Here is a 14432-nt window from a genome sequence, read left to right on the forward strand (position 1 = left end):
AAAAAAAAAAAAAAAAAAATTAAAAAAAAAGAATGTATAACATAACCACATTTATTTAAGAATGTATTCCAATATCAAATGGCAAATTTCAACAATGGAAAAATCACAAGTTACTTTTGCACCAACCTGATTACCCTGATTTTAACACTGAACACATTTTCTGTACTCTATAAATATGTATAACTGTGTGTCCATTAAAATATTAAAAATGTTATTTTAAAAGATTAAATTAAACCACTTGAGAAAAATAAAATGAAGTACCATACTGTATTATGGCAGCCTATCCTGGGTTCACTACAGTGTAGAGTGGCACAATTTTTAAGAGGAAGTAAGTTTTATTCACCACCTTGCTCTTCTTCAGCTTCATCAATTAGGAAACAAGCTGAGAGAACTTACAAGTTGTCCACAGATCACAAAAGTAAAGTAGTCTCATGCCTCCAAACCTCTAAAACAGTGGAGAATTAAGTCCCAATCCCTCTAGCTTCCAGAATCAAGCTATAAACCATGCCTTAGGAATCCAGCCACAAAGGGAAAATTCAGAAAGTTCTTCATCACCCACCCCTCCCTATACCTCAATTACTATGCAAAATGATCTTGTCTATGGACGTTATCCAGAAGGCTTGGTTTAATTGCCAGGAGGATATAGGAATTTCTAGATTGATCAGAGAAATAGAATAAGATTGATACTAGCAGAGAGAGGACACTAGAATAGGTCAGTATGGTCTAGACCAATGACACAGTAATGGAGATAAACCAACCCAACCTGAAGGAGATAAAAGAGTTTGCATTGAAATATTTAAACATGCGGCTTCTTTCACCTCAACTGTTGCTTTAAGAAAAGAAAAAAAATTTTAAAGCTGGCATGGTGGCTCACATCTGGAACCCTAGTAGCCTGGGTGACTACCTCTAAAAGTAAAGAAATGAATAAAGAAAAGGAAAGAAACAAAAAGAATGAACAAAAAGATCAGAAAGACAAAAAAGAACCAATTCAGAGGAACTAAATAAATTATTGTTGAAAAGAGCAGTTAATTTACCTCTTGGCACAACCTCCAGGACAGTTAAAAGTTCACAGACAGCTTGGATTGTGTATGAAAACAACACACTGTACCCCCAAAGTGCATCAATGTACACAGTTACCATTCAATTAAAAAAAAAAAAAAAAGAAAAGAAAAAAAAAAAGTTCACAGACAGAACCCTGAAGAGGATGGCCTACCACACTAACTGATTTTTTTGCCTATGAAATCCTAGATTGTTGGAAGCTAATGTCTTACATTTAAAATATGTTCCAGGGCCATCATTATGATCACATACCATTAAATTAACCTTATCTTCTCCATCTCACCACCACCCTCTAGAGATTGAAAAAAAGAAAAAAGGAAAATCCTTCAAGTTATGGGATAAATTTTTTAAATGCTGATATGCGATGGCAAGTATCAAATTTCTTGACATTACAAAGAGAATACCAAGATTGAGAACTAAATTTAAACAATATGCCTATAAAGACCTTTTTCCTAAATTAGGCTTGAGATGGTAGCCATCCTCTGTTCTAAAGCAGTCCTCCAAATGTTATCCAGGAAACCCCAAGATCCTTTCACGAGATCAAATTATTTTCATAATAACATTGAGATGATTTTGTCTTTTTCTTCCTTTTTCTATCATAAGCAAACAGTGCAGTTTACCCCAGAGGCTAAACAAAATATTCGACATCATAAAAGACTGAATGAAAAAGATGTTAAATGTTAGGTGTCTTCTAAGTTGGGCATTAAGAAGATGTTCAAAGCCTATTTTGTTTCAGAAAATAGTTACTTTTCATAAAGACACATTATGTATTACAATGTAATGAGCTTTGAATTAGTATTTTAAGTGAATGAAGTATTTTCTCATTTAAAATTCTTAATGTGGCAAGTATCAATGAGACTCCAACTCCCAAAATATGCAAAGGATACTTAGGTATTAACAAGAGAAACTGGAATATGAATACAAACTCAGACTGAATTTAAGAATTCCTAGCAAATTAAGATTGACACATAAAACTCAGAAGGTAAGATATTACAGTGCTTTTAAATATGAACTTTTTTCCCAAAGAAATCCAAAGCCCACTTTAAAAAAAAAAAATCAAATATACATAACTAATTTATAACAGTCTACATGTCTGTAAGTTCCATCATGATTTTTATTAGGAAGGAAGCATTCAAAAGCTTTTCTTAATTATTTACCATTAGCCAAGCTCTGTGCCAAACATACCACAATAAAGTTTGTCTTTGGACTTAGCAAGGAATTAATTACATGTTAATATCAATCTCATCCTGAAAAAAAATAATGTCTGTGTAGATTAAATACTGTTACTGATTTTTAAAGACAGATTTAAAACTTAAAATCTTTACAGAGAAATACTCAACTTTTCTTTTTTAGCTATTCCATCTTTTTTTTTTTTTTTTTTGGGCTGGGGCTGGGTTTTGAACCTGATACCTCCGTCATTAGGAGCCAGTGCTGTACCCTTTTGAGTCACAGGCGCCGCTGAGCTATTGCATCCTTTACCTGGGTTAAAACAATGTGTTAACCTGGGTAACCTAGTATTTCTCATTTTTGGCCAGGGCTGGGTTTGAACCCGCCACCTCTGGCATATGGGGCCAGCGCCTTACCCTTTTGAGCCACAGGCACCATTCAATCATTATTCTTCCATTATGAAAATACTGAAGGATTATGTTTTATTAATCACTCAAAAACTTCCCTCAAAAGTGACTCAGTTTGTAAATGCAATTTTGTGTTATGCCTGCTGGGTATATTATATAATGCAAAAGGCCAAACATGGAGGTTAATAATGTATCTACAGTTGAAATCTACAGAAGAGGGAACTTGATTCTAAAGAAAACACACAGTGTTTAATATATTCTAGTGAACAAACAGTGTTTAACTTCCACTCATCTAATTAAACTCCCTGACAACCCTATGGTTTGACTCTTTTAAGCATACCTGACTCCGATTATTTATTCTTGCTGATTTCACTAGGTTAATTCATTTCTCAAAAATGCAAATACTATAATTTGTTTTCCGTACTTTTTTTTTAAAATAACATTAAAACAATGTCCACATGAGCTGTCACTGATAAAAGAACTTTAGGTTAGTGTTACTTTGCAAATTAGTTTTTCTGCAAAAAGAGTAGTTTCATTCTAAAATCTTCCATGTATATCTCATAGAAAATGACAAATCACAAGTAGTTTGGTAATACCTGTGAAGGTTTATCAAGCTGTTTTCTCAGCCCAATTCCACCTTTCCACAGTCCTTGAGCTGGGATACTAGGGCTGTGACACCCAAATTACCCTCTATTTAGCCAGCTTCCTGTTTTAAGTACTGGAAGATGACAGAAAGGCAGCTCAAAGGAAAAACCTAGCAGCCACAGTTATTTCCTGTGTCCACCTTTCCACCACCTTGCCAGCAGAACAGCTTTACCACACCCTCAAAAGGGTGACAAAGTAAGACTCTATCTTAATTTAAATTAAAAAAAAAAAAAAAGGACTACCACCACCTTTGTGGAGATCTCCCCACCAAGATACTAAGTTCAGATAACCCCAAATTCTTCCTACTGTTTCATGGCCCTGAAAGGTGACTACCATAGTATCAGGAACCTCAGGGTTCCTTATGTGTATTTCCTTTCAGTCAATACATGAAGATCTACTTACCTAATCCCATATTAAATTCTGTTAAAATGGCTACTATGATTTGTTTTTCTATATGATAATTAACGTCCCAATTTTCTATGGAAAATTTACTATCCACACTGCTTCAATGAGACAGAGTAAAATAAATAAAACTTGAAGGTCTTTTCATGAAAAGGTATGATCATTACCCCAAATATCCAAGGCAAAAATGTCGACAGCCTTCTAATTCTTCTTCTTTGTTATAATATATTTTGATACCTAATTTTTAAAATTGTAAATACGTTACTTTACTGATTATATGTTTCATCATACAAGCTTTTCTGATCTGGGCCCTATGTATCTCTGTACCTTTAGCTCCTGTCATTTTTCTACAGTAACAAAATCCTTACAGTTCTCAAATATGCTATGCTATTTCACACTTCTACACCTTTTAAGCATTATTCCTCTGTACACTATACAAAGTTCAGACTTCTTTGACTGAAGTTACATAAGTTGTGGGGAAGCCTTACTCATACCTTAATATCTTTCTCATCCAAGGGGAAAGTCACTGTGTTAAATGCTCCCCAAAGCAACTTTAACATGCACTGTGTTAACTGTTTACTTTTCAGTCTCCACCACAAAGCTCGTTTAAAGATGGTCCACATTATCTTAGTTCTCTATACAAGGTGGACATAAAGTTCATATGCAATTTAAAATAGTTTAGCCAAGTAAACTGCACACAAACTGTGCATCCACCCTGTATAAATACAAGCTAGCAGATACCTGGTAAATTGAAACCTTATTACCTTATTGCAGAATGAATTCAAAATTTCATTTCAATCTGTGACTTTAACAAATTCGAATTAAATAACAATTACTTCATTAACCTAAACTTTTGAAAATATTTAAAACCTCTCATTGGATTTCATGCTCTTAGGGATAGAGATCTTTATATACTTAGTATCTGACAGGGTATACAGAACATAACAGATATACATATAAGAAATTTATATTTTATGAAAAGAAAGCAATCTTAATTTAAATCACTTTATAGAAGCTTTAGGCTTAAGTTCTTTATATCCCACACATCACAAGTGTTAAGATCTTGGTATGCTGAAGAAATTACGAAGATGGTATCTTCTTATTATGCTCAGTTCCACTAGTAAGTTTGACTCAATAGGCTAAAATAGGATTGTTATAGTATTAAATAAACACATTAAGAAAAGGTCAACTGTGACTGAAACATTTTAAAACAATTAAAACGCATTAGATTGAATAAGACATGCCAATAGATTTTTCTTTTGCAATCAATCCTAAAAAAATCCAAACTGGGCATGTTTGTAATACTTACTGCATCTGAAGTTTTGCTTGGATTATTGCTTGGATTAGAAGAATGTGAATTTGAACTATGAAGAGCACTGTGGTTATGTGAATTTTCTTGTGGAGAATAACTGGTCCCTTAAAAAATGAAAAACAAAGTAAATTACTTATTTCATGTTTAAACTGGTTTCTAGCATACTAGCTATCACTGAATATCCCTACATTCAACATTTTACATAAGCATTAGAACCATATATTCATACCTTTTATAACAAAGTACTTATGAACCTACTAAAGACACGATTTAAGTATAATACACAGTTGATATCCTTATATGCTATGGAATAATGTTTGTAATTTGATGAATGAAATCTATTATTTCTAGCAACTTCTGGTTTTTTTTTTTATAAAGCAAAGTCTTTTTTTTTAGAGACAAGAGTCTCAAGCTGTCATCCTGGGTAAAGTACTGTGGCATCACAGCTCACAGCAACCTCAAACTCTTGGGCTCAAGTGATTCTCTTGCCTTAGCCTCCCAAGTAGCTGGGACTACAGGTGCTCACAATGCCCGGCTATTTTTTTCTTGTTGTTGTAGTTGTCATAACTTTAGCAGGCCTGGGCCGGATTCAAACCCTCCAGCCTTAATACCTACCCACTAAGGGCACTGCCCTATAAAGCAAAGTTTTATTGGGGAAAAACAGAAGCACAATGTACAAAGAGAAAAAGCCACAAAAATTCAAATAAATGCTGTAAGACACAAAAGTTTCTATTACATGTTTTGACAATAATACTTCAATTTCTTAGTTTCTTCCTACTTGCAACTTTTGTTTGTTTTTTTAGAGACAGAATCTCACTTTGTTGCCCTCAGTAGAGTGCTGTGGCATAACAGCTCACAGCAACCTCCAGCTCTTGGGCTTAGGCGATTCTCTTGCCTCAGCCTCCCGAGTAGCTGGGACCACAGGCGTCTGCCACAACGCCCAGCTATTTTTTTGTAGCTGTTTGACCAGGGCTGGGTTCAAACCCGCCACCCTCAGTATTTGGGGCTGGCGCCCCACTGAGCCAATAGACCCTGCCCTCTATTTGCTAGTATTTTTTTTTTTAAGTAAAACAGCATCAAGGTTTTCAAAAACTTAGGTCTCCAGGAAGGGACTTGCTTTCAAAATGGTAAAGATGAGACTAAGAGTCTCTTCTTAACAGGTCAAATTCTAAAATTTGCTTAAGAGTTAACTCTTGAATCTTATGAATAATCTATACACCTCAAAGACCATCAGGGATGACAGTTTCTCATTTGTTTTAAGAAAAACCGAAGTGTTAAAATCCAGGCTTACAAAAACACTTTAATGATTCAAAGAGATTCACCACAAGTCTAATGTTAGTATTTCATTATCAATCCATGTCCTTAGGGGTTTTGTTAAGCAACAAAGTAACATAATCCAACTGTATTTTTTTTTTTAATGAGATGGTAATGGTATAGAGAGGTGATACTATAAACAAAAGTGTGGGAAGCAACAGAAATGGTACAGTGGTCCAGGAATTAGTAGCCACAAGCTGGGTAAGAGTATAATGAATAAGTATCAATTATTTCAATCATTAGGAACAACTAAACAGCTAAGAGAGAAGGTGAACTGAGACAGAAGGATAATGTAGTTTTAGATATCCAAGTGGTCGGCAAATGAGCAGATGTGTGAACCAGAAATAAAGAATGTAAGTAGATGTGGCTTTAGAAGCTTTCTTCTATTAAAGGTTCAAGGTAGGACACTAACTTTGCCTTGTTTATAGTACCAAGAGCTCTTGGATGAAGTTAAGAGAAAAGGCAATGACCAAGATTTAACCTGGGGTAAGAGTCTGCTTATAATGGAAGCTACAACCAGATTCAAGGATGCAAGAAGGCTAATATCATCATAAAAGATACAAGAACTACTCAAGTACAAAGGTTACAAGAACTACTCAAGTACAAAGGTTAAATAAATATTCACGCGGATGGGTACTATAGAGACTTCCCAAGAAGCTTGACACTTCAGATGTCTCATGGTTTATCATCTACTTAATTTTACCTTGCTGTATGGTATCTAAAGCACCCTGAAACCCTTCTGTGATATATTCTTTAATAAATGCTGTAATAATAACCAGGAAGAAATCAGTCAAAAGCTCAGAAAAGTTAATGCAGCATCCTAGAGACTGCTATCCTTAGGAAGACTTGCACACAGTTGACCCTTAGGATACATCAGGGAACCTGGATTTCAGAAAGGTTTCCACAACCTGAACTGGTAAGAGTTGCTCACTGTGCTTAAGCAGCCTGTACATACAGCATAGCTTTGTGCTAAGTACCTGCTTCCCTACTGGGTGTCTGAAATTTTGGCTAACCAAATCCAATAAACTCCTTGGGTATGAAAGGTCTAATATGCTTCCTTGGCAGACAACATTTCACTAGTGTGCTATCATTTGCTGTTGAAGGAATAAAGTGCATCCTGTGTGACTAGCAGAGGACTCTCCCCCCGGACTTTCCCTACCCCAGAGCCTTTTCTCTTTCCTGATTATGATTATGATTATCTTCACTGTAGTAAGTCATAGCCATAGTGACTACAAGCTGGATAGGTCCTAACAATCTTCAAACCTGGAGATGGTCTTAAAAGCTAAACACTCAGTAACAAAGACCAAAACAAACAACAACAACAACAAAAAACTTTTAGGCCTCTACTGCTGAAATTTCCATTATTCAGACTAACACAAAATACTCCCCCCCCCCCGGCCAAAAAAAACAATCAGGTTGACAGTGTTTAAATACAACTAAAAAACAGAACTAGCATATGAACTACTCTTTTCTACAGAAACTTCCACAAATACATCCATAATAATGAAGGAAAGGACAATCTTATGACTGAAATGAACCCCAGAGTAAGACAACTTAGATGACGTACTCTGATGCTTATCTGCATACATTCTTGGAAAAAAATGGTCTATGCTTAAATCTATGAAAACTGCCACATTAACGGTTTGTTGAAAGATGATACGTAGAGTACCACATGAACATAAGGTATATTACAAATGAGGTCTAATGACCTCTATTTAGGCTTAAGGTCCAGGAATTTCATCCTACCTTAGTTATTCCTAACAATAACTAAAGATCTCTATTATTCCTAAGAATAACTAATGACCTCTATTCCTAAAAAAAAAAAAACAATGAAAATTCAAATATTGACAGTTATTCCTACTAATTAAGCTCTTACTGCTCAAGAAATGGTATGTCTTCTCTAATAACATCATAATAAGCTAAAGCAGCCTGATAGATGTTAGCTACCTTTTAGTTCTAGAGTATGTCTTTTCAGAAGGCATGGCATAATAATCAGATGATTGTAAGTATCAAAGCACAGTACTACAAGATTTCTCTAAAGTAGAGTAAAGGAAAAACTGAGCAAGCTGTCCAGAGGGGGCTCAATTTAGAGATAGCAGCTTTCTGGATAAGGGCCAGATTCCACATTCTATGGAACACATTTACCAAGATTGCTTAACTTTAAAAAAAGGTGAGGCCCAAGATTAAGGTATTTTAGCAAAAGCCTAAACTAACATTCTTAAACCAATTTCAGAATCCAAATACAAGTAAAAGATTTTATAGAAAGCATAGGGGATGGTCTTAAGAACAAAAGGTAGGGCAGATTTGCCCTTGAATAAATAATCAGCTAAACAAAATTAATTTTCTTATATTAAAAGCTATAACCTACACATAGCCATTTTTGTGGTATTTCCTTTTTAATTTCTCCATGTAATTCTTCTCAGACTAAAGTAACACACAAACAGAAGAGCTAAGTGATTATGTACACCCTCCCCAGAGTTGGGGTAATGCTGGGAGTTAAAATTTTTCAAAGCCATACCTGAAAGAAACACTACACCACAAAATTGCTTTGAAATTCTCCTATTTTATGTCAAATTCTCACAGAAATTTTTGTATCTGATCCCATGATGAATTTGCATGTTTCAGGATAAAAATACAAGTTTTATATTTCTATTATAATACAGAGTCTAAGGCTATATGAGAAAAAATAAATGATTTCTGGATAGTAACATACCTAAAGAAGAATAAAACCAAGCAAAAACTCTGAACCCAGAATTTCAATCCCAAATCCAGTGAGTACTCAAGGAAGATAATGTATGTGCTGGTGGGAGACAGTTTTATCCACGTGTGACCCAATGAAGCAAAGCTGCTTACATGGTCCAGCACTCTTTACTGTCTTAAAAGGTGAAATTCTCCCTTCCATTGCTGAACCAAAGGTAGATATGAAATGGATATGTGATGATATTTGTGTCCTTACTCAGAACATGACAACCACCAAGATTTCACTACCAGATCCTCAGAAGTCTTAGTGCCTTATACAAATAAAGACACTAAAGGAATTCAATATATGTGTATACTAAATCAAAGATTTTAAGGATACCCCCTTCCTACACACTGCCTTCAAACAATAGCTGGTAGTAGTGAGGACTAAATAAGGCTCAGTAGTGGATATCAAATTTTAGTATATTAAAAAATATAGATTTCAAACTTGACTCTCACAGAGATTCTAATTGATAATATATGGGATGGGACTCACGACTTGAATTTTTAATAACAACTCCCTAGATAGCTCTGGGGTGATGAGCACCATGCTGCACTTCACGAAAAATTGATTTACAAAGTCAAATGCAATGGTGATACCCTCTCCTCTTATAGATGACTGGACTCTGTAGACTCCTTAGTCTTTTCTAGTCCTTTCCCAAGAATTTTTATGCCTTTTCCTCTCGTTGTTGTACTGCCTTCCACACTCTTCAGTCCTCTTATATCACTCTACCCCCGAGGCCATTGGCCTTTAAAAGTATTCCACCAAAAAAGCCACATATCTGGAATGAGGGTTGGTGCTGTTAAGAGAACTGTTTTCCTTGAAAAACCCTGAATTCTGTAAAACTACATACCAAAATAGTCTTATGGGAAAAAGAGAATAGGAACAATCCACTCAAAATTTATGTAACTTTATAAACAGAGCACTAACAAAAACTTCAATAGCACAGGCAAGCATTTCAACATGGTTATAGACTGTTTCAGGGGACAATAAAAATGCAAAAACATGAGGACAGAAATGCAGCTTGCTGAGGCTGAGAACACAGAGATGGAAGTGAAGTTCTGAGTATTGAGGCTACAGGAAAAAACGGACACACGAGAAAGCGCAACTTGCCACAGACCAGAGCCATGCAAGGCTAGGGAAGCAAACTTGAATTTTCTTTAGGAATCTTGCCTGTGAAGCAGCCGGTTGAGGGCTTTTTCCTTTCTATTTGAAGGTGGTTATAACCCTATTTCTGCTATTCTGATTCTCCTTGCCTAGAAAAAAAAAATTTTACACATGAACCAACACAACTTCACCTTATCCCGATGTCATTCTGCAATTTGCCAATATCCCAGCTAACGGGTAGTGAAAAGCAAACCCTGCAGCTAACCAGACTACCTCTCTTGGGAAAAGGGGAACATGTGTCCACATGAGCTTGTATCTGACAGCTGAAGAGTTAACTCCCTTTAGATCTGTTATCCAGTGATACCCACTGGCCACACATAGCTACTGAGCACTTAAAACATGGTTAGTATGAATTGAGAGTTGCTGTATGTGTAAAATACACACTGGATTCAAGGACAATACAAAAAGAATGCAAAACATCACACTAATATTTTTCATACTGATTACATGAAGAAGTATTTTAGATATAATTGCTTAAACAATACATATAACTAAAAATAATTCCAGGTGTTGGCACCTAATACACAGAGTGCCCAAAATATGTCCACATTTTAAGCGATATTATCTATGTATCACTTTTAGAAGTTGAACTAAAGGTACTGTTACTGGTCACGTGTGCCTAAACATGCTGCATATATCCATTTTACCTATAATTCATAATGATCAATTTTACTTCCAACAAGATCTCTTAGATACCACTGACGTTTAATAAAAAGGGACCAGAGATCCCTACCATGCACAGGACACTTCTCAAACAACTGCCTAGTGCCTGAAATAATCTGTTTATAATTAGAGTCTAGAACTCAACTGTGCTTGACACAGTATGCTACACTTTCTAGGAATGGAAATGTCAGGCAAACTGTACTGCACTGTGCATAATTTTGTCTGTGATGTTTCCCAAAATATTCACCACTTGAAAAAAAGTCTTACCATTTGACAATAATGTCACATAGTACATCTGCATTTGCATCAGTCACAAATGGGTATCAAGCAGATTCCCGAATTTCACTAATAAAAATTGTTTTAAGAATAGTACTGTCACTAGGCACAGTGACTCATATAATCCCAACACTTTGGGAGTGCTAGGTAGTAGGACAGCCTGAAGCCAGAAGTTTAAGACTAGTCTGAGCAACCAAGTGAGACCTTGTCTCTTTTAAAATAATAGTAATTTTTTTTTTTTTAAATCAGCCAGGCATGATGGCCCATCAGTGTAATCCTAGCTACTGGGGAGGCTGAGGCAGAAGAATAGCCTGGAGTTTGCGGCTGCAGTGACCTATGACTGGGCCACTGTAGTCCAACCTGGGTGACAGAGCAAGACTCTGTCCCAAAAAACAAAACGCCCACTACTGCCATACTTTGATATTTTAAACTTATAATAGCTAAGCCAAACTAGTCTATGGAAATTACATGTATATCACATCATTTCCTTTGAAGCTACCCGTATCTTTTCTACTTTCACATGTGCACACAGCGATGTATTATTATGAGAATTTCACAACCCCCAAATACATCATGCTTCCCTTAAAGATGGAGGCACACTTAGAGAAAGGTGCCGTCAGGCCATTTTGTTGCTATACAAACATCACAGAGTGTACTTACATAAAGAGTACAGCCTACTGATCCTAGGCTACAATCCTACAGCACAAAACTATACTGACTACTGTAAGCAACCGGTAACACAATATTAAATATTTATATATCTAAACAAATGTAAACATAGAAAAGGTACAGTTAATACTACAGTTTTATCATCTTACAGGACCACCCTTGAATGTGCAGTCCATCCTTGACAAAACATCAATATGGAGCACTTGACTGCGTTTAAAAAGGGGAGGAAGCACCTGCAAAAGAATAAAGTTGACTTGAACCCTTTCCTCATAGCTTATGCAAAAATGAAATAAAAAGTGAATCACAGACCTACATTTAAGACCTTCAACTATAAAATTCTTAGAAGAAAACATATAAATAAATCTTCACCAAAACTAAGCAAAAAAATAAACTGGACTTTATCAAAATGTAAAACTTTTGTGCTTGAAAGGATACATATCAAAACTGAGGAGAGGATCCATAGAATGGGAGAATATGTTTGCAGATCATGCATTTGTTAAAACATTTTTCTAGTTCTACTAGTAAGGACCTCTACAACGCATTCAAAAAGATAATCCAATTAAAAACGAACTTAAAGATCTGGGCAAATGTTTCTCCAACGATGAAATACAAACAGCCAAGAAGCAAATAAAAAACTAATGAAGCAGAGCCAAGATGTGGAAAACCACCTAACTGTCTGACAATGGATTAATTGGTAAAGAAGCTGTGGTCTGCATATACAATGAAGTATTGTGTGGCTGTAAAAAAGGAGACCTTCCATTTGGTGAACCTGGAGGGCATTATGCTAAGTGAAATAAACTAGGCACAGAAAGAAAAATACGCATGATCTTGTTTATACATGTAATCATTAAAAAATAAAGTCAGTAGGAATAAAAAGGGTGGTGGCAGGGCAAATGGGGAAATCTAAGTCGGAGGTTAGAAAGTAGCGTGCATGTATATATATATATGATAAACCGGTCTAGAGATCTAATGTATAACATGAGGCTATAGTTAATCAAATTATGCTATATTTGGGACTGTCACTAAATAGGTAGACTTTAGCTGCTCTCAATACCAAAAAAAGTTAACTACAGAGATAATGTATACATTAACTTGCTTTACTCTGGTAACCATTTTACTGTCTCTATGTACCCCATCACATTATGTTGTATACCTTAAAACATACTGTAAAATTTTTTAAAGAAAATACATAGATTTTAAAGACTTCTTACCCAAAAAAAAAAAAAAAAGAAAGAAAGAAAAACAACTAATAAAGCATTAGATTAGGGAAATGCAAATCAAACCTGCATTTGAAGATCTGCATGTGAAGATAACACTTCACACTCCCTAGGATAGTGACAGTCAAAAATATGGACAATAAGTGTTGGTGAGAAGGTAAAGAAATAGGAACTCCCTATACACACTGCTGGTGGGAATGTAAAATATTGCAACTGCTTTAGAAAACAAGTTTGAAAGTTCCTGAAAGTGTTAAACTCAGAATTCAAGAACAGCCTGAGCAAGACCAAGACTCTAAAGTCTCTAAAAATAGCTGGGTGTTGTGAGCGCCTATAGTCCAGCTATGAGGCAAGAGGATCACTTGAGCCCAGGAGTTCAAGGTTATATAAGCCATGAAGCCATGGCATTCTAGGGAGAAAGTGAGACTCTATCACAAAAAAAAAAAAAAAAAAAAAAAGAGAAATGAATGCATAGGCCTACACAAACACTTTTACATAAATGTCCATAGCACGTTATTCTTAATAGTCAAAAACTGGAAACAAACCAAATGCCTATCAACTAATATATAAAATTTGATATAGCCATACAAAGATTATTATTTAGCAACAAAAAGAAATGAATACATTCAGTGCCATGTGTGGTGGCTCACACCTATAATCCTAGTACTCTTGAGAGGCTGAGGCAGACAGAAATATAGCCAGGGGTTATGGTGGGTGCCTGTAGTCCCAGCTACTAGGGAGGTTGAGGCAAGAGAATCACTTGAGTCCAAGAGTCTGAGGTTGCTGTGAGCTACCCCCACAGCACTCTACCAGGGGAGACTACGGGAGTGGGGGTGGGGGGGAGACGACAAAGACTCTTTCTCAAAAAAAAAAAACAAGAAACGAATACATGCAAAACATCAATGAACCTTGAAACTATTATGCTAAGTAAAATAACCCAGTCATTGAAGACCAGATGAGTCCATTTATATGAAGCATCGGAGTAGAAAAATCTGTTGAGACAAGGTGTATTAATGGTTTCCTAGAGCTAAGGGTGAATGGGGGATTAAAGGGTAACAGCTAAAGGCTTTATTTTTGAATGATAAAAATGTCCTAAAATTAATTTGGTGACTACTGTACAACCATGAATATATTAAAAAATATATTCACTGAATCATTAAATGGCTGAATTGCATGGTATGTGAATTACACATTAATAAAATATGTATGTTTTCAAAATAAAACGTATCTACTGTATCGTTTATGTAGAAACAAGCCCTAACTCCTCATCTCTCAACCCCTAACACTATGGGATACTTTGAATAGAAAATGTTGCATGGCTATATAAACCCAGGAGTGAGCTGTATATGACAGTCTCTCACAGAAGACTTACATGTACTTCATATGCTCCAAGAATT

The 14432-nt window shown here is 35.6% G+C and overlaps 1 protein-coding gene across 2 annotated transcripts in view; it reads right to left on the bottom strand.

Moving 5' to 3' along the window:
- The window catches only part of WAC (WW domain containing adaptor with coiled-coil), an 87831-nt gene that overhangs the window by 32412 nt on the left and 40987 nt on the right, over positions 1-14432 (bottom strand). For both annotated transcript variants that reach the window (XM_012803321.2, XM_023511467.1), the window contains exon 4: positions 4990-5096. In XM_012803321.2, the coding sequence (XP_012658775.1) occupies positions 4990-5096 (107 nt within the window). The remainder of the gene's footprint in view (positions 1-4989; positions 5097-14432) is intronic.

Source organism: Otolemur garnettii, unplaced genomic scaffold (genome assembly GCF_000181295.1).
Source record: "Otolemur garnettii isolate 467f Iridium unplaced genomic scaffold, OtoGar3 scaffold00019, whole genome shotgun sequence".
Taxonomy (NCBI): domain Eukaryota; kingdom Metazoa; phylum Chordata; class Mammalia; order Primates; family Galagidae; genus Otolemur; species Otolemur garnettii.